The following is an 18,281-nucleotide window of genomic DNA, read 5'->3' on the forward strand; positions in this document are numbered from 1 at the left end:
GTTCATTAGCCTAAAAATGACTACACTGATGTTTACTATTTCCTGCAGGACCTTTTTATGCCAGTGTCCTTTGCTTAAGGAGACAGTAAATTAAATTTAAAGGATTTACAGTTTAGTTACATGAATTAAACCGTTTCCTGGTGTTTGTGTTTACCTTGGGACTTACAAAGGAGACAAAAATATAGACTCCAAGGAGGAAGGAAAGGAATGATCAAATCCCAAAGCCCCTGCCTGAATGTCCAGGTCAGCAACTTTATTTAGGGGAGGAATTTCAAGTGAATCTTTGTTTCTGTGTAATTGATGGCTCCTCTCTGCACATGCCGCTACACTCATTGAGCTTTCCTAACAGACATAACTGTTAACTCTAATAGTTAACGTCTCATTCAATTATTGGACAAAACTTAAGTAAATCAATGCAAAATTTATGTTTTTCCTTGAGTAAGAATGGATGGCACTTTCAATTCAAGATAAATTTAGTAATTTAAAATGTTATAAAATAATACACAGTCATTCTAGAAAATGTGATAAATACAGATGAAGGTAAAAAAAACAACTCATAAAGCCACTACTCAAAGATAATTAACATTTTAGTATATTCATTTTGTCCTTTTCTATGCCATTATATGAATATATATTTATGCTCTTTATAGTTCAGATCATGAGTATAATTTGTGATTTTCATATATCCTAACCCCCTCTCTGTGTACGTTCAAATCTTTAATAATAATAAAGAGCTAACACATATATAGTACTATCTGCCAGGCACTATTCTAAGTGCTTTACACATATTAATTCATGTAACCCTCCTAATAACTGTTTAAAGTAAATTTCACAAATAAGGCACAGAGGGTACAATGATTTTGTCCAAGGTCTCACAACTGGCAAGGGGCAGAGCCAGTTTTCAAACCCAGGTTGTAAAGGATCCGCTCTTAGCCACCATGACCTGCTGCCTTCCGCTGGTGCTGCACCTGCTCACCACCCTGTCCTGAAGCCTGCCTGCACAGCCCCGCCCTTTGGCACTTGGCCTCTCCTCGGAATTCCTCTAGCCCCGGACAGTATGCATGGCACACACTTTCCCTACTGAATGTGTGAAACTCAGCCTCGGTCTCTGAGAAACAATTGCAAAGGCCGCACTGCTGATGGGGTAGCTTTCTAGGGTGGATGGAGATCCCACCCTGCGTGGGGTACAGGGGCCCAGCAGGGCCTGGGGGTCGGGAGAAATGGGCCTTCAGGTCCGGCTCTGCTTACATCTAGACAATTTCACGTCCCCTGTTCACACCTCTGTTAGCACATCTGTAAGATGATGAGGCCGAATGGCCCTTCATTCATGCAATACACATTGGACCGAGGTGAATATGACGTTTCCTCTCCTCTAGGAATTCATCGTTCAGTGTGTAGCTAGACAAGTAAACTGCCGTTCAGTGTAGAGCGTCTTAGGTGTGTAACAGGAGAATGCTGGGGAAGCCCTGAAGGTGGGCTGGGGTGGAGAAGGCTCCAAGGAGGGCCTGGCCTAGAAAGGCCTCCTAGAGGACAAGCAGGGACCACTGAGGTCTCGAGGGGCATATGTGAGGGGCTATGGAAGCAGAGTTTCTTGAGGACCCGCTCTAGAGGATGTCAAACCATCCCGTCTAAAGCAAGCTACAGTACTGTCCCATTTTTTTTTTTGGCTTCAAACTATAGAAATTTGTTGCCTCACATTCTAGACATTAGAAGTCTGCGATCAAGGTGTCGGCAGGGCCATGCTACCTCTGAAACCCAGAGGGGAATCCTTCATCGCCCTTCCTACCACATGGTGGTTGCTGGCAATCCTGGCGTCTCTGGTCTTGGAGCTGCACCACTCCAGTCCCTGCCTTTGTCTTCACATGGCTTCTCCTCTGTATGTCTGTCTGTATGCGACAGTCTTACAAGGACAGCAGTCATATTGGATAAGGGTCACCCTACTTAACTGAAGTAATTATATTGGCAATGGCACTATTGGACCCAGATGAGGTCACGTTCTGAAGTACCAAGGGTTAGGACTTTAGCATAACACTTTTGCAGGGACACAGTTCAACCCATAACAATGTGCAGAGCCGTCACTTAGTCTCCGCAACCATCGCCTACTTACTGCTCTTGTTTCTCTCCAGTTCATTTCCATTCAGCATCCAGAATGAGCTTCCTTGAACCTCAGCAAGCAGGTGGGGGCCTAGTGAGTTCTTTCAGGTCCAGATGGAGAGAGTTAACACAGGACCTGTTCTATCCATGCATATAAGGCTGGCACCATGGGGGGAGGACAAGAACACAGTAACTCCCGAGGAGACCATTGCCTGAGGATGTCAATGGATTCCTGACGGCAGGAGCGTGGTAGACTGAGAACGTCTCTAAGGGGATCTGATGCTTTTCTTAGAGGAATTACAGGGAAGCTGAACAGGTGGTTTGAATCCTTCTGGCCTCTGAGACTGGCCAACTGCCATATTTTCGAAGGGTGGTATGTTGGTGATTATTTAAAGTCTTCCCCAGAACTCTTTTGCTTGCACTTGTACATACTTTACTATTAGCAGGTACACAGTGCATACTGAAGAAAAAGACCTAACGTGCATCTGAAATAAGTGAAGTCTTCAACGCTGTTATTCCAGACTTCTCCCCTGCAACTGAGTAGCTCGGACCTTCTTCATTACTAGTCTGCCAGGAAAGCTCTAGAAAACCTTTAAATTGTGCTTCTGTCATTCAAATGCTAACCCTTCTCCCATTTGACACCTCTCCCTCACCTTGATGTGCTGTCATCTGTGCTCCAAAGTCAGCTGACCATTGTACCTACTGCCCTTTGACTTCTCACAAAGGCTCCGGGGGATGCTTCCTGCGGCACTTAGCACAGCTGTGTGAAGAAGTTTATGCAGAATATTCTCCTTTCCCTCTCTCTGCACTTTTATGGCTCCCTCTCCTGCCCCAGTGGTCGGAACCCCATCCCAACCCCCCACCTTCCAGCCCCCTACCCACCCACCCTCTGCCCCTAATCACAATTGCATATTAGGGCATCTAGGCAATCTGATCGAAGGCCAGGACCTGAAAAAGGAATGAGGTTTTCTGAAGAAAGCATTCTTTTTGTGGGCAGAAACACCCAAGGACCAAATTCAGGGATGAGAAGTGAACTTAAGGATCTATTAAGGGGAAAATGATGTAACCGTAGCAGGGCCCACAGGGCCTCACCAGCTTCAGTGTCTAGATGTTTGTCATGCAATCATTTATGAATACATATGTATTTTTTTTTCATTTTCTTCTTATCCAGATACAGGTAGACCCTTCTTAGAGATGCACAGTGAAATACCCGAAATTATATATATGACTGAAGGAAGGCAGATCATCATCCCCTGCCGGGTCACATCCCCTAACATCACTGTGACGTTAAAAAAGGTAAAACTGAGCAACGCTACTCTCAGAATATTGTTACTGCAAATGAGCATGAATGAATTCGTAGCCGTTTATCTCTCCAGAATCATTTTCTTAGGACATTTGAGTTTCTCAATGGACTTTTTGGTGACATCCTTTTACTATAAAGTATAAGTACTGGAAGTTACACCCATGCCTGTAATTAAATGGAATAAAATGATGTCTTAAGCATCAATCTATGTGAATAAAGAAAAAAACTAAAATCATGGGAATTTTTATATGTCCCCACAAATCCAAAAGTCTGCAAATGTGAGAAAAACTAATTCTCTTGCTTACACAGATTAATAACTCGGCAGAGAGTGGTTAAGCCAGATTTTTACTAAAGACAGAACTGGCAGGCAGCGTGTCTGATGCTCCTGGGCATTTACGAGCTCTTGCTTAATGCATAGGGAGCCTCCACCTTTAGTCTGAGTTGGGAAGTTCCTGGTAACAAAAGGCTTAAGTCCTGCTAGGCATCCAAATTTAACCCCTTAGGGAAAGAAGGGTAGGGTGAGCTATACATGAGATTTTTCTTATTATATTGTAAATTGTGCAAGTGGAGAAGGAAAATGCTTTAGGGTTGAACCTAAAAGAAGACAAAAGCCAAAATGTGATGCTCTAGCTAATTTGCCAGCAGTGAGTGTTCAGGAGTACACTAAGGCTAAGAATTGGATAAAAAAATCCCCAGACGAAAACTGGAGTGCACCCTGAGAGCTTAGAACTTTAAGCGGGAAAGTTAAGGCACCACCTGGTTCCCCCGGGGCAGCGCCTGGCAGAGCTGCCACATAGCAGGTGCTCAAGAACTGTTTGGTGGCCCCAGTAGTCAAGCTGGAAATGTGTAGAGTGATTTTCTTTCCTTCTTCTTCTTGTAGTTTTATTTGTTATTGAAATAGAGTTGATATATAATATTTTGGTTTCGGATGTACAGCATAGTGACTCAACAATTATATATGTCACTAAATGCTCACCAAAGGGTAGTTACCATCTGCCACCCTACAAAGTTATTATAATATTCTTGGCTACATTCTCTCAGCTGTGCTTCCATCCCCGGAACTAATTCATAATTGAAGTTAGAGTGATTTTCAGTATCACCTGCTGACCCTGAATCTGAGATCTGACGGAGATTGTCTACCTGTCCTCTTGTATTCACATTCCCACCGTGGTGGCTTGATTTAAGCCCCCAGAACAGTCCATCCGAGATGGATTTGGGCTCCATTCTATCTCTGTATCAGCAGCAGGAATTACAAAATTGTTGTATGTCAAGAGCTGACAACCCCAGAGGAGTGTAATTCAATTGGTGGAAAAAAAAACCACAGCTCCCCTGGGCATTGGGGACTTCCTGAGCCAAACTGGGCACGGGGACCAATATTTAGACTCCCCCTTCAGTGCTCTTGCTGCTCTGCTGATGGCTTAGTTTGTGATGGCTTCTGGTTAGAAGACCAGAGTGGTTGCCGGCAGAGCCTGGTGCCACACGCCTGGGCTCTTGTGACCCTACCACTTACCTGCTGGACAAACCGCCAGGTTATACCGAGTTTTCACACCTCTGTCCGCCTGTTTGCTTCTTTAAGAGATGGGAGGGACCACAGCACCCACCTCGCATGGCTGTTAGGAAGTCACTCGGGTGGTATATGGAAAGCACCTAGAACAGGGCCTGGCTCAAGGAAAGCCTTATTCAAGGGTTAGCTGTTACTATTACTTATCTAACAATTTCATACCCAATACTTGATTTATTACCAAGTGATATTTTCAATGACATGGTGTTGGTCTTCTCAATCCAAGGTAATAATTGCTATATGATTACTATGGAACAAACCATGGGAATACGGAACCTCTTGGTTTTTGCCCTAATGCAGATCATTTATCTGTTCTAATGCTGATTCCAAATTCCCACATGTAAAAATTTGGAGGAGGAAAGCTTATTTTCTGCTTTTCCATGTAAGAGCTATAGTGCAAAAAGAGAGAAACAAGCATGAAGTTCTCACAGGGATTTTGCTTTGCCATATATACATAGAAAATATTCTAACCTATCACATATGTATGCTGACAATGAAACATATAAGCTCTTTCCCTTCCACTTCTTTCCTTCTCCCTTTTCTTCCAACCTGCCGTCACCGCCCTCTCCTTTTTCCCATGCCTGCTTTGGCGGAGCCATCGTTAGCTGGGGACAGGCCTGCCATCTGCCTGCCTCTTTATGACACATGCAGAGACACATGCACCACACACACCATGGTGACAGCTGACAAGCTACACAGTCCTTGGCTATTTGAGCTCTTGTCAGCCAGGAGTAAAGTTACTCTGTCAATGGAGTACTACTAGTAGCAAAAATACATAGAGTGTAAGACAAACATATAGAAGAACTTTTAAATATTTTCAAGTTGTGCTGAGGAAGTCCATCAGCAAACCTTTCTTTTAGATTTAGCACACGCTTGTTTTCCCATATTTTGAAAGCATCATAGATTTCAATCCCTGACTTACGTGTTTCAGTTTTTCCCTTGATACTTTGCACCAAATTAGGAGTTTTTACCCCCCCTGAATGCAGAGCATTTCAAGTTTACAGATTGAATCCTCATTTGCTAAAACATGAAATGCATCCTTGAATTACCTTCAGTTCTTCATGCAAAGGATGCAATTTATTTCGAGTCCAAGTCACACTCTGGTAACATAGACCAATACAGACCTACGCACTGGGAAAGGGTACTAGGGACCTTTGCAATAGAAATTTCTGCCATAGGATCACACACCCCAGCTAGATTAGCTCCTTCAACCACCAATATAAATAAATAAGTGGGTAGAGTGATGTAAGGTGTGCTTTTAAAAAGAAGTTAGAAAAGTTTTGAAACTTCTTTATGGCAGTTTGGCCTTCCCTTTATAATCTGTAATCAGATTCCTTTTTTTTTCCTTTTCCAACTGAGGCTAAGTAATAGTGGTAGTCAGAGTGAACTGCCCTGAAACTGGGCTGGCAACCTGGCCGCCCTATGGACAGTGATCCTTTAAAAAAAAGTCTTAATTCCAAGGCAGAACGTTAGTATTGTAGTCCTTAAAAATTAAGTCCTGGGTGTGTAGAAGGTCCAAAGGGAGAACCAAGCCATGGATTCCTTGCCTCTGTTTGGATGCACGGTGTTTGGGAATGCCTTCCTAGCCACATCCCTGGCCCACGTGCACCTGTCTTCACTGTCAGCCTCGCTGCGGTTTCCCTCCCAGGAGAAGAGTCGGCGCCCTCCGCCTTCTCAGAATAACCTCAATGAGTGCCCACTTAATGCTGTGAATCTTGGAGGACCTGAAATTATTTATAGTCCTTTTAGGATGGCCACCTCTTCAGTAAATCACACAAAATCGGTGGACAAGTCACAGCTTGTTAAAAGCCTCAGATGATGAGACTCAAGAGAAAAATCTTGGAAAAAGTACAAATTGGTTTCTCTGTTGGTTATCAGGCCGATCTATTACAAGGATTCCCAGGGGCTAAGGAGATCGGGGCCCCAACCAGAAGTCTGACATGGCAGCTAGGTCTAACCTAGGGTGGGTGCAGCTTGCTAAGGCCGACAATAAATGATCATAGTTACTATAATTTATCATAGTAAATGTTTATCTTGCTATGTGTGAAGTAAATGAAAGAATAATTATAACAAACTGGAGTCTCTAACGGTGCTATTTCATCTTAGATGAAATTCACGTTTTCACGACTGTTAGTGAAACAGTATTGCCACGGGGCTAATAAGATTTTGTTAAAGCATGTTGCTTCCTTTTCAGTTTCCACTTGAGACTCTGATCCCTGATGGAAAAAGAATAACCTGGGACAGTAGGAAGGGTTTTATAATATCAAATGCAACTTACAGAGAAATAGGGCTTCTGATCTGTGAAACAACCGTCAACGGACATTCGTACAAGACCAACTATCTCACACACCGACAAAGTAAGTGACGTTCCAAAGGCATGAACAAAAGCCAAAATGCTCAAGGGTGTATCTGCTTAATGAAACCTTGACTTAAAAAGTAATAATAATGTTACTTCTTCCACTTGCAGCCAATACAATCATAGATGTCTATATCAGCACACCGAGCCCTGTCAAGCTTCTCAGAGGCCATAGTCTGACCCTCAACTGCACAGCTATCACCCCCTTGAACACGAGAGTTCAAATGACCTGGAGTTACCCTGGTGAAGTGAGTGACCCATTTTTCTATTTTCTTCCCTGTCTTCTGTAAGACACTCTCTATTTTCAGCATGTGAAACGGCACTGAGTTTTTGATGTGGGAAAAATCAGAATATTCTGACTCATGCGGCAGTTGGCGTCACTATAGCCGCTTTGGGTGTTTTCCTTGCCTGACGTTTCAGGAACGTGATGTGCACAGATAGGGTCTTTTGATGTCTGGGGTTTTGTTTTGAACCGTACAGGCTGGTATTTCTGTTGTATGGCTCTGGGTGGAAAAGGGGATGTTTCATCCTTGGGAACTATTCTCTGGAATTCCGAGATGAGAGAGAAATTTATCACTAAATGCCAGGCAGGGACTGTCTTTTGTAAGAACAACAAACAGTTGTTGTCAGAGCATTAATTTAAGATACTGGCAGACAGTCAGGCACCTGATGGGAGCATGTTTGGAAAAGACATTACAACCAGCCATCCAATATTCCATTGGTTGAGTGACGGAGGAGCGATTCCGTCCTTCAGAAAAATGAGAAGAATGAAGAATGAGTTAGATTCCCTTAAATAAAACCGAACATCCTTACAAATAATGGTTTTAAAAATGGGTAGATGGGGACTCTGATAAACTGGTAAGAAACTTTGACAGTCCTTCCAGCCCCCATGTCTTGTGTGTCAGCATGAATTATGTGGCAGAGCCCAAGTGCAGTCGTTTATGTCATTGAGATTGCCTGATAACAAAGTCAGCTTATGACTCAGTTATGTAAGAAAGATGAATGCATTAGCCCCAAGTTATTGTTGCTTTGCATCAACATTTCTTGCCATGGAAATAGAGTAACTTAGCAACAAAAAGGTGTAACTCGTGCCCTGTAGGGACACATTAAGGACTTATCAGACATGAAGTACTTTCTAGAAAATACTTATTTTTCATTTAAATTATTTCACTGAAATAAAAATGCTGTGACTGGTAGCAGTATTCTCTCAGTTTCGATAGAAATCAGATATTCTGAATAAAGAAATGCCAAGAGGGAAGGAACTTTTATCCTGTTAGTTTGTTATCATACATAAGGGTATGGTAATACCTCTACTGAATGCCAATTCCCTTCTAAATTAGCCATGTCCAGTAGAACTTTCTATAATGGAAATATTCTGTATCTCTGTTGTCCAGTTCAGTAACCACTAGCCACATATGACTAATAAGCACTTGTCATGTGGCTAGTGTGACTAAAGAACTGAAATTTTAATTTTGTTTAATTTTGATTTAAGTAGCCTCATGCAGGTGGTGGCTACAGTGCTAGATAAGATCATTGTCTGAAACCCAGGACCAGTTGTTTTCCAAGGCAGAAAAAATACCAGTGTCACTCCAACTTGGGAAGGAAAGGGTTCTCAAGGGAGAAGGGAGAAGGAGTAACTACACAAATAGGGTTGCTGAAAGGTTGTTGAGTCTGTTTTTTAGGGGACTGAGTCTGATTTTTGATGGTGATGACTGACATTTTCTCTCTGGTTGCTACTGAGAATGAAGAAAATGGCCTAACTGTGTGTCTGTCCCCGCAGGGCAATGAAAGGACAGGCAGGTAGAAGTTTATTAAACTTATGGCACATAGGAGAGCTAAGTGCAAGACCTACAGATCAGCTGTGGACAGTTTCCAAAGTCTTTTTTTCCAAACTTCATCATTGGGAAGGATTGAGAGGAGGAAATAACTTATTACGTGTTCTAAAATGTAGTGCTTCAAGAAAAGCGGAAGGAACAATGAAAGGAAGAGGCAATGTGATCTCGTCTCAGAATGGCAGGAGGGGCCCCTGCTGAGCCCCGATGCCTGCTCTGGGTCTTCCTCAAGGCCAGTGTGTCAACACCCCCTGCACACAACCGAGTGTTGGCTAAATATGTTGATAGATTTGCATGTCCCCAGATCCATGTAGTGTGAGTTAGCAGAAATTGGCAGGCATTGCTCAAGTAGTAAAGTAATGACACTAGGGTCATGATACCTTAGCTCATTATCTTGCCTTCATTTCTAGTCAAGAAGCAAAAGAAAACTCCCATGGTGACTTATGAAGAGAAACACTTCATTAAGGCAGACACTAAAGCTAACGACTGCCCGAGTTTGTGTGTGATAGCTCTGCCTTGAGAACAGGTTACTGTTCAGAGAGGCGAGTGCTGGAGGGAAGGTACGAGATTTATACTCAAAAGACCCAAGTTCCCTGGCCTACTGTGGCCAGTGTCTCTGACACTCCAGTTTCTTCCTCTGTAAATGGGAAATAATCCTGCCAGTCTCCCTGGGTTGTTGGGAGAAACGATTACGATAATGTATGTGAAAGTCCATTTGAAGAAAATGGAGTGCTAAATAAACACTCCAAGGACACATATTTGAAACACATCTAGGCAAAGATGTGGTTTGCAAACATCTTGCTCTAGGTGGGTTTGCTTCTTACCGTGAAATGCTGAGCTCAATTATAATCTGAGAAACACTGCAACATTAAGCATGAACAGTTACTACTTCTACATTTATTGCACATTTTCTTTCCAGACAACTAAGAGAGCCTCTATAAGGCAACGAATTGACCGCCGCAATTCCCACGCCAATGTATTCTACAGTGTTCTCGTCATTGACCAAGTGCAGAATAAAGACAAAGGACTATACACTTGTCATGTGAAAAGCGGCCCGACACTCAAGTCTGTTAACACCTCAGTGCATATATATGGTAAGCAGGTCACACTGTGCTTTCTAATCATTGTGGATTTGGGGAGCTCTGCAAAACAGGTAAATTTTCATTTGGCCAAGAGGTACAATAATATAATGAATGAATACAACTTAGTCCCCTGTCTCCCCCCTACCACAAAGCAAATCCCATGAAGTGCTCTTTATATTTAATACTTTTAAATTGGACAGAGAATCTTTTCCTTACGAATTTATTATGGTTAATAATTCAGTTAGATCACATTATAACCTTTATGAAATTCTTTAGTGTCCCATAAAAACAAAACAGAAAAACATGATCAGTTTTACCTTTGTTTTCCGGGGGGATATTTCTCAGGTACTTCTATGATTTAGAGAAATAAAAATATGGCCTGATAAATTATTTAGAATTGGTGTTATTTTTTTTATTTTATTTTGGTATCATTAATCTACAATTACATGAAGGACATTATGTTTACTAGGCTCCCCCCTTCACCAGAATTGGTGTTATTTTTATCCCTGGTTTTACTCTCACAAAATCCTGATAGTGTTGCTTAATTCCAACAGACAAATTCTGTAAAGAAAATATCTAAACCTCTTTAGAATCCTTAAAAACCTTATTTATTTCACTGTTGAAAAGAAAAAAGTGTGAGGAAAGCAGAAAATATGGAACAGTTCTGTTCAATGGCCTTTGATGTTCTTTTTTACTTCACCCAACTGATTTATTTTGCATAAATTTGCTGTTTGGGGGTGTCTGGAGCAGGTTTCTCCCTTTGTGCTCATACGGTCGGGGGATTTTTAGCAGTGTATCTCTACCTTTTTGTTACTGTGATACAGATATTTAAGGGATTTTGCTTTCTGTTGCCTTGCTGCAGTTTTAATGACTCTGGGACTTGCAACCATTTGATCTGAAAAGCATCTCACCAATTAGGGTACTTTTAAATTATTTTATTCATCGATAACATTTGGGCTCATTGATAGGCTTGATCAAAATTCAGCTGTTTATGGATTGGTTGCACCCTCCTTTCATGAGGCAGTAAGCTGGCGGTTTTTTGTTTTTGTTTTATTTACATCAGTGTAGTCTTTTCTAATGATTTTATCACTTTTTCCTTTCAAAGGTAAAGCATTCATCACTGCGAAACATCGAAAACAGCAGGTGCTTGAAACGGTGGCTGGCAAGCGGTCTTACCGGCTGTCTGTGAAAGTGAAGGCATTCCCCTCGCCAGAAGTTGTATGGTAGGACCATAATTATCTTCCTATCTGCTTAAGATATGCTCTGTTCAGAAGGAAAATGCAGGAGCCCAATGACTCAAATTCCTGAGAAAATATCAAGATAAGTTCCCCAGACAGCACTAGACAGCTAAGAACTGTGTTGATTTTGTGGTCTGGGAGTGGGGCAGATAGAAAGGGCTGGGGAATGGAAAGAAGGTACCAGGATGGAGCAAGGGGCTAGGTTTTCTGAGGTCTCATTTCACTGTAGTCATTTACTCACTATGACTAAACTTCTGCATCTCTAAACCTTCCTGTGTTGTCAGCACCCTTTGACTGGACCACATCGGGCAATGACTAGAAAGCATCTTGAATATGCAACATGCTCTATTAACTCTGAAGAAGTGGCCCCTTGTAATGAGGATACTAATTCTCTTATTATCTCAAAATAAATCTTGTATATACAGCTGGGTTGAAAGTTCAAGTCTTGTTTTAAAATTAAACAAACATTAATAGAGACAGGACTTACTGAGTTGCCGGAATGGACAAATGGACCTACTTGAACTAATTAAGTTTTTTTTGGCTTGACGTGTGCATATTCAGAAACTCCTTAAGCAGTTTCTTTTATGCTAGCACAACACCTGATGTAAAACAATGTAATCTGTTTATAATCTGCAGTCATTTTATTAAATCACTTTTAAACACCAATATCTTTGGCTCAAGCCATTCCATTTTAAACAAAGAGTATAGTTCAAATGGAGCAGGAAAACAACCCATACAATATAAAAGTGGTGCCATTTTCGAATCTCCTCAACCAGGTCTTATTTTGCTTTCAATATGAGTGTAGCATTTCTTTTCAGTTTTCTCAAAGCTAATAAGGGATTAAAGAGAAAATTAAGTTCTGTGCTGTGCCTCTTCATGCCGTCACAGTGGACAAGAGATTTTTGATTGTTTGTTTCATAATATCTAAAAGTTTAATAACAGATTTCCTATGAGTGCACATTACGCTCTAATAGGGATTTAATCACTCTAAGAGGTACATTCCCTCTTTCAGTGTCTGAGAGTCCCCATCTTTTCAATGATACCCTTTTCTTCAGTAACTAAGTAGCAAGGACCTAAAATAAACAAAAAATCCATTTTTTGAAAATACTGATTTATTAATAGGAAATCATTCAAAGTGATGCTAAGGTGGTATTTGTAATCACAAAATAGGGCATATTCATTTCAACTGCTTTGGAACTGAGACCCACTAGGGATGGGAATTTGTTTGCAGGACCACGTACTTACCTGCATGGATGTGAACTAATACCATTCCCTGTTCATTATACCATTATACAGAACACAATAAACTCCTAATAGAGTTTTTTTAAATGCCCATTTAATGAACTGTGCATTTTAATGGCCACATAGAACTTCCGAGTTAAGAGAGATCTTTGAGAAACTAGAAAATATGGAGAAACTGAGGCTGAAACAGATACATCAAGTGCACAGCATGCAGAGGCAGGGTCTGGTCAAGTACTCAGGCCTCCCGCTCTCAGTTCTGTATGCAATTACATTGATTCTGTATTTATTTTTATATTCCATGTTTAAGGTAAAAAAAAATTAAGTTCATAACTTTTGTTTGTGAGTTTTGTGTCTTAACTCTTCTTCCTCATGGGAAAAGTCTTGATAATCTTGATTTCACTCTAGCTTATGAAAGGGACAACTGGTGGGACCATTTGTATAACTAATAAGAACGCCACGTGAGACCACAATGGGAACGTCTATTTTTATTTTTATCTGGAGAAGTGATCTAGTTGGTCTGACTTACAATAGCCCTTGTATTCCTGATGGAGTCTCGTGGAAAACACTGAAAAACATTGCGGATAGAATCAGCCCCTGCCTCTGGGTGAATACTTAAGTCACAATGGCGCCCAGCATCCCTGTGGGTACATCAGACCATCACTTTTCTTTCTTCCTCTTTGCTAAAAATCACACCTGGCTTTACTGAAAAGTTAGGGTCTAAACTTTTTAAATGAATGTTGAAGATCAAAGGCTCCAAACGTATAAACTTGAGCTCCCATATGTAAATGACAGTGTTAAAGGGGTATCTGAGAGGCAGTGTGAAATGACTTACTGACTATGCTCTTAACCTCAGGTTAAAAGATGGATTACCCGCGACTGAGAGATCTGCTCGCTATTTGGTTCATGGCTATTCGCTAATTATCAAAGATGTAACTGCAGAAGATGCAGGGGACTATACAATCTTGCTGGGCAAAAAGCAGTCAAATGTGTTTAAAAACCTTACCACCACGTTAATTGTTAATGGTAAGTTTACTGTTCATACTTTCTTCCGGTTCTGACCGAGGTGAAATTAATGACATTTGATAAATGAAAAGTCAATATAACAACATCAGAAAACTAAAATTGTAAATAATTATTTTTAAAAACCACTTGTACCTCCATCATAACTATTTCATGTCTGCTCACTAACTTCCATAAGCAATGATTCTTTTATAACTGTAATATAATATGTATAGCATGAATCCATTTTTTTAATGTTCTCCAACACTCCTACTTTTATAAAGATTGCCATTATAATGACAAATAGGAGGGTGTGCCTGTTTTTGCTCATGTGTTTGTTGCCCTGACATCAAAACCAGTGAGAATGTGGCCCTTCACTTTGTGGCCAGGAGAAAGTCATTAGAACAGCCCTTGACTTCCTGTCCTGTTCTTTATCTCCTTTCCAGTGAAGCCCCAGATTTATGAAAAGTCTGTGTCGTCATTTCCAGACCCAACTCTCTACCCACTGGGCAGCAGGCAAGTCCTGACTTGTACCATTTATGGTATCCCTCAACCTACAGTCAAGTGGTTCTGGCATCCCTGTGACCGGACGCATCCCAAAGCAAGGTAGGGACTCGTTTTTTGAATAACTTGCAAATACTTTTTGACACTTGGATTCAAATTCTTTAACGGACATAGATGGGAGTTTACAGATGGGATGTGCAGCATATTTGGGACAAAGGCTTTTCCTGATCTGGAGAGAGATAGGCAGTAACTATTATTCTTTACCCAGTTCTAACCATTCCAGAATTTTTTCTCTCTAGTTTTTAGCTTTAGGAGCACAGAGACCAAATTGAGATCACCCTGTGAGCCATTCAGAACTCAGGTTGAAAGTCCAGTCTCTTGTTTTCCAACTGGGGATCCCCACTCTGTGGCTGTACCACTACATCATTTGCACAGGTCTTCCCACTTCTTTGTAAACACTGGATATGACATGAGGTCTTCCCAGCAGTGATGGTTGCTACCTTTCAAAGGCTTTGCTCCTGCTCTTCCACCTGCCTCAAAGGCGCTTCAACCTATTTTCTATCTCCTAAGAAATCCTTTATCCTGCAAGGCTCAGCTGTTATGTGACCTTCTCTGCAAGCCTACCTGACCGCCTCATTCAGACTCCTTCCTCCCTCCTCAGAATGAATGGCACTTGGTTTACACCATTGCTATGTCACCAGTTATGCATGCGTTTGATTTTTCTCTACCCAATGAGGCCATTGAGTGTAACCGTATCTGCAGGGCCTCGGCACACAGCAGATGCTCGCTGTGTATTTGCTGAATGAATACATCCCTACCCTCTGCTAATTGTGCAATGTTTCCTTGCATCCTGTTGATGACTGAGCCCTGTTTGCTTTTCTTCCATTTTTGTTTAGTCTAGAGGAATGATACTAATGATAGTTCATGGGAGCTAATAGGAAGAACAGGAATAGAATTGATAAATGCAGCAATAAGATAGTATTGAGACTGCTCAAGAATTATTATGCCAGATATGTTCCTTACTGCTTTTAACTCCATCTACTGTTTGAGAATTCAGAGAATTGCTACTTAAAACACAAAAACTTAGCTGATAAAAAGTAAATAAGACATGATTCTAGCATAAACAAAAGTGGCTCTTTGTTTTTTTTTAGATTCTTCCTGCAGTTTCAGTGCTTTATCATGTGTTTTAATCTTTTGTTTAAGGTATATTAATTTTTCTGTTAAGGAAAGCTATTGGGGAATTTTGGAATTCCTAAGAAGTAGCTGTTTCCACACGTCTGATTTCTCATCTGAGTGTCATTTTTTAAGAATAGAAATAATGTAGAACTTTCCAATCTTGAGTACCACTTTACCATTGGGGATATTTAATTCAAAAGAAAGTGAGATCTACTGAGATTTGGGTATTATTTTGCTAATTTGGGCATAGGCATTCATATGTATGGACCCATCCCTTAAGGCCTTGGTATTTGTGCTAAAGTAACATGCAAATAAATAATTTAAGCTATTAGATTTGGATAAAAGTATAGAGTTGAATTTTTTTGTGGAATAACATCACCTTTTGTAGATACCTTTATTGACAATATCAAATCTAAAATTTCAATTCTGTTCAGGACTAGAACTAGTAACTATTCTAGAAAATAACAGTTATGAGTGATAGAACATAATATTATAAAGTTAGGTTTGAATAATTTTAATACCATATGGTTTGGGAAGGAGGTAAGCTGAGGTGGAAGTTTGTGAACATTAGCTCTCTTTTTCCAATATCTTTGTGGTATATGGGGTCCTTCTCCCACGTTACGGAGTAAGCCTACAGAGGCGAGAAAAAATGTCTTTTTCCTCCTGGAACTCTTTTAAGACTCAGAGCAGTGCCTTCAATCTTCAGTAAATGTTTTTTGACAGTTTGACTTATTCTCTGTTTAAAGGTATTCATTATTTTTTAACCAATCACAAGCCAGATCTGAAAGAAAAGTTTACTTCATTGGTGCTTTGTTAAAAAAGTATGTTGTTGCTTGCAGTTGTCTTCTGAAAATGTGCATATCCATAAGAAGTCCTCATGTATTGGTCAGCAATCTGATGGAGCAGCTTCTCTGGGTTTGGGCCAGATTTGGTGTTTAATGGTTAAATCAGGAAACTTAACTTAGAAGTATTTCAGAAAGATGTGGGGAACCTTTGTGCCCTAGGAAACAAGTAGAATAAAGAGTAACTATTGCACACTGTCAGTTAAAAGCTAAAACTGACAGGTAAATAAAGCCCTCTTTAATTATTAAAATTTTTTTAAACCTTATTTTGAGTTACACAGTAACATATTTATTTGCATAGCAGTATCTGTGCATGATCATCAAGAGATTAACTGATTAATATATACATGTTACTCTTGTATATGTAGACTAATTCTTGGTATTTAAATATTTTAGGCTCTAGTTAAAGGACACATCTACATATATGGACACAACCAGAGTATTAATTTAGTTTTGAGGTTACAATTATTTAAGTAGCTCAAAATTATTAATTGGTTGAATAATATATTAATTGGTTAATGTATCTAAGTGAAAGAGGTTCAGACTTAAACTGTACAGTTTTCAGGAGTTCAGCAAATATATGAATATATTTTGAAGTGGTCAGAATTACTGCTCAACTAGTTCATCTTTATGAATATTAAAAGCCATAAATAAAATTAACAGAAATTTCCTCTTTTTTAAAAAAACAAATGCGGTAAAATGCTGAGCAATGTTTTAACTGAATAACTTGTGGTTTTTGATTCACCTAAAATTTTTTCTGATAAAACATTAGGAATAAAAGAGGGGAAAGGGTGGTTACTTTTAAACTGATACACTTAATAAACTGAGAGGAAATATAGCACAGTCTTTCCCCCTTTTACTTTTCTGCATATTTGGGAGGTAAAGTAGGAGGAGAATTAGAATATTTCTTTTGAATTTTTAATAACATTCAATTAAGTTCATGCCACTAAATGCAGTGGAATTTTGGATTTTTCTCATCCCCAGCAATTGGCAGAGACTTCTAAATAGATATTCCTAAACTTGCTCCAGATTAGCGTGGGCATAAATCTAGGGACTATACATAAGGATCTTAAGCTTATAGTTCCTTTCACATGTGTGTAGTTTACAGCTTTTGATCACATAAAATAAAGATAAGATAATTATACTCGCTTCATAGGGAGAATATGAGGATCATGGTTTTAATGATTTCATTTCTCTAGTAAGGCTCCAAAAGTTTTAAGGAACTTGAAAAGAATTCTGCTATAGAGCTAATTTCACAACAGTCAAGAATTTTTACCTAACTGTTCTGAGAAGTGAACACACATTGTGCACTGTAAAATGTAATTTTGCCAGACTTTAGATACAGAATTCAATAGGTCTGGCTTGAAGAATTGAGGAAAACATACCTGATGATTTTTCAGAAGAAGAAAAGTGAAAAAGAGTAGAGATGAGTTAGGCAAAACAAAAAAAAAAGCACAAGTGTGTGATGAGGGAAGAGAGTGACTGTCCCAGTCGGTGTGACCTGTCCCGTTGGTTTCCCGTCATGGGAGGAAGTGGTTGGGACTTGTGGGTTGGCTAAGGCTGGGGTGTGGCAGAGTGGACGTGGGAGAGCTGACCCCCGCTCAGCATCCACATGGGGTTTCCAGAACTTCTCCTCCCCCTGGGCTTTGAAGAACGAGGTAGGACCCCCAAACCGCCCGTGCAGGGAGCCGGTGTTGCTCTCACCGTCCTCGGTGAGCTGTGACACAGCCCTGGGAGCCTCATAGGAAATGCTGTTTGGCTGAGATTGCCCTCTGCAAGGACTTCGGTCTCTAAAGGAACAAGTAATACTGGACAAAAGGAACGGGCACTCTTGGGAAGAATTCAGGGGACTCAGGAGGGAATGGGGAAAGGCCAGTCTTCGTATAATCTGTTTGTACTCCAGGTCACTAGTTACATTTTTCTCAGGAGGAATCTAGGATGTTCAAAGACTGCTTTAATTCATGGGCAGTTGAATACCAAGGAGCCCCTCAGGTACCTGGCTGCAGAACCTTGTGCCTAGATGGCATCCCTGCCCCCTACCACCAGGAGGCG

General features: G+C 40.5%; 1 protein-coding gene across 3 annotated transcripts in view; it reads left to right on the top strand.

Moving 5' to 3' along the window:
- Positions 1 to 18,281, top strand: part of FLT1 (fms related receptor tyrosine kinase 1) — a 173,411-nt gene that overhangs the window by 44,849 nt on the left and 110,281 nt on the right. For all 3 annotated transcript variants that reach the window (XM_036917340.2, XM_036917341.2, XM_036917342.2), the window contains exons 4-10: positions 3,266 to 3,390; positions 7,153 to 7,315; positions 7,426 to 7,562; positions 10,066 to 10,240; positions 11,334 to 11,451; positions 13,562 to 13,731; positions 14,154 to 14,313. In XM_036917340.2, coding sequence (XP_036773235.2) covers positions 3,266 to 3,390; positions 7,153 to 7,315; positions 7,426 to 7,562; positions 10,066 to 10,240; positions 11,334 to 11,451; positions 13,562 to 13,731; positions 14,154 to 14,313 — 1,048 coding nt within the window. The remainder of the gene's footprint in view (positions 1 to 3,265; positions 3,391 to 7,152; positions 7,316 to 7,425; positions 7,563 to 10,065; positions 10,241 to 11,333; positions 11,452 to 13,561; positions 13,732 to 14,153; positions 14,314 to 18,281) is intronic.

This window comes from Manis pentadactyla, chromosome 2 (genome assembly GCF_030020395.1).
Source record: "Manis pentadactyla isolate mManPen7 chromosome 2, mManPen7.hap1, whole genome shotgun sequence".
Lineage (NCBI taxonomy): Eukaryota > Metazoa > Chordata > Mammalia > Pholidota > Manidae > Manis > Manis pentadactyla.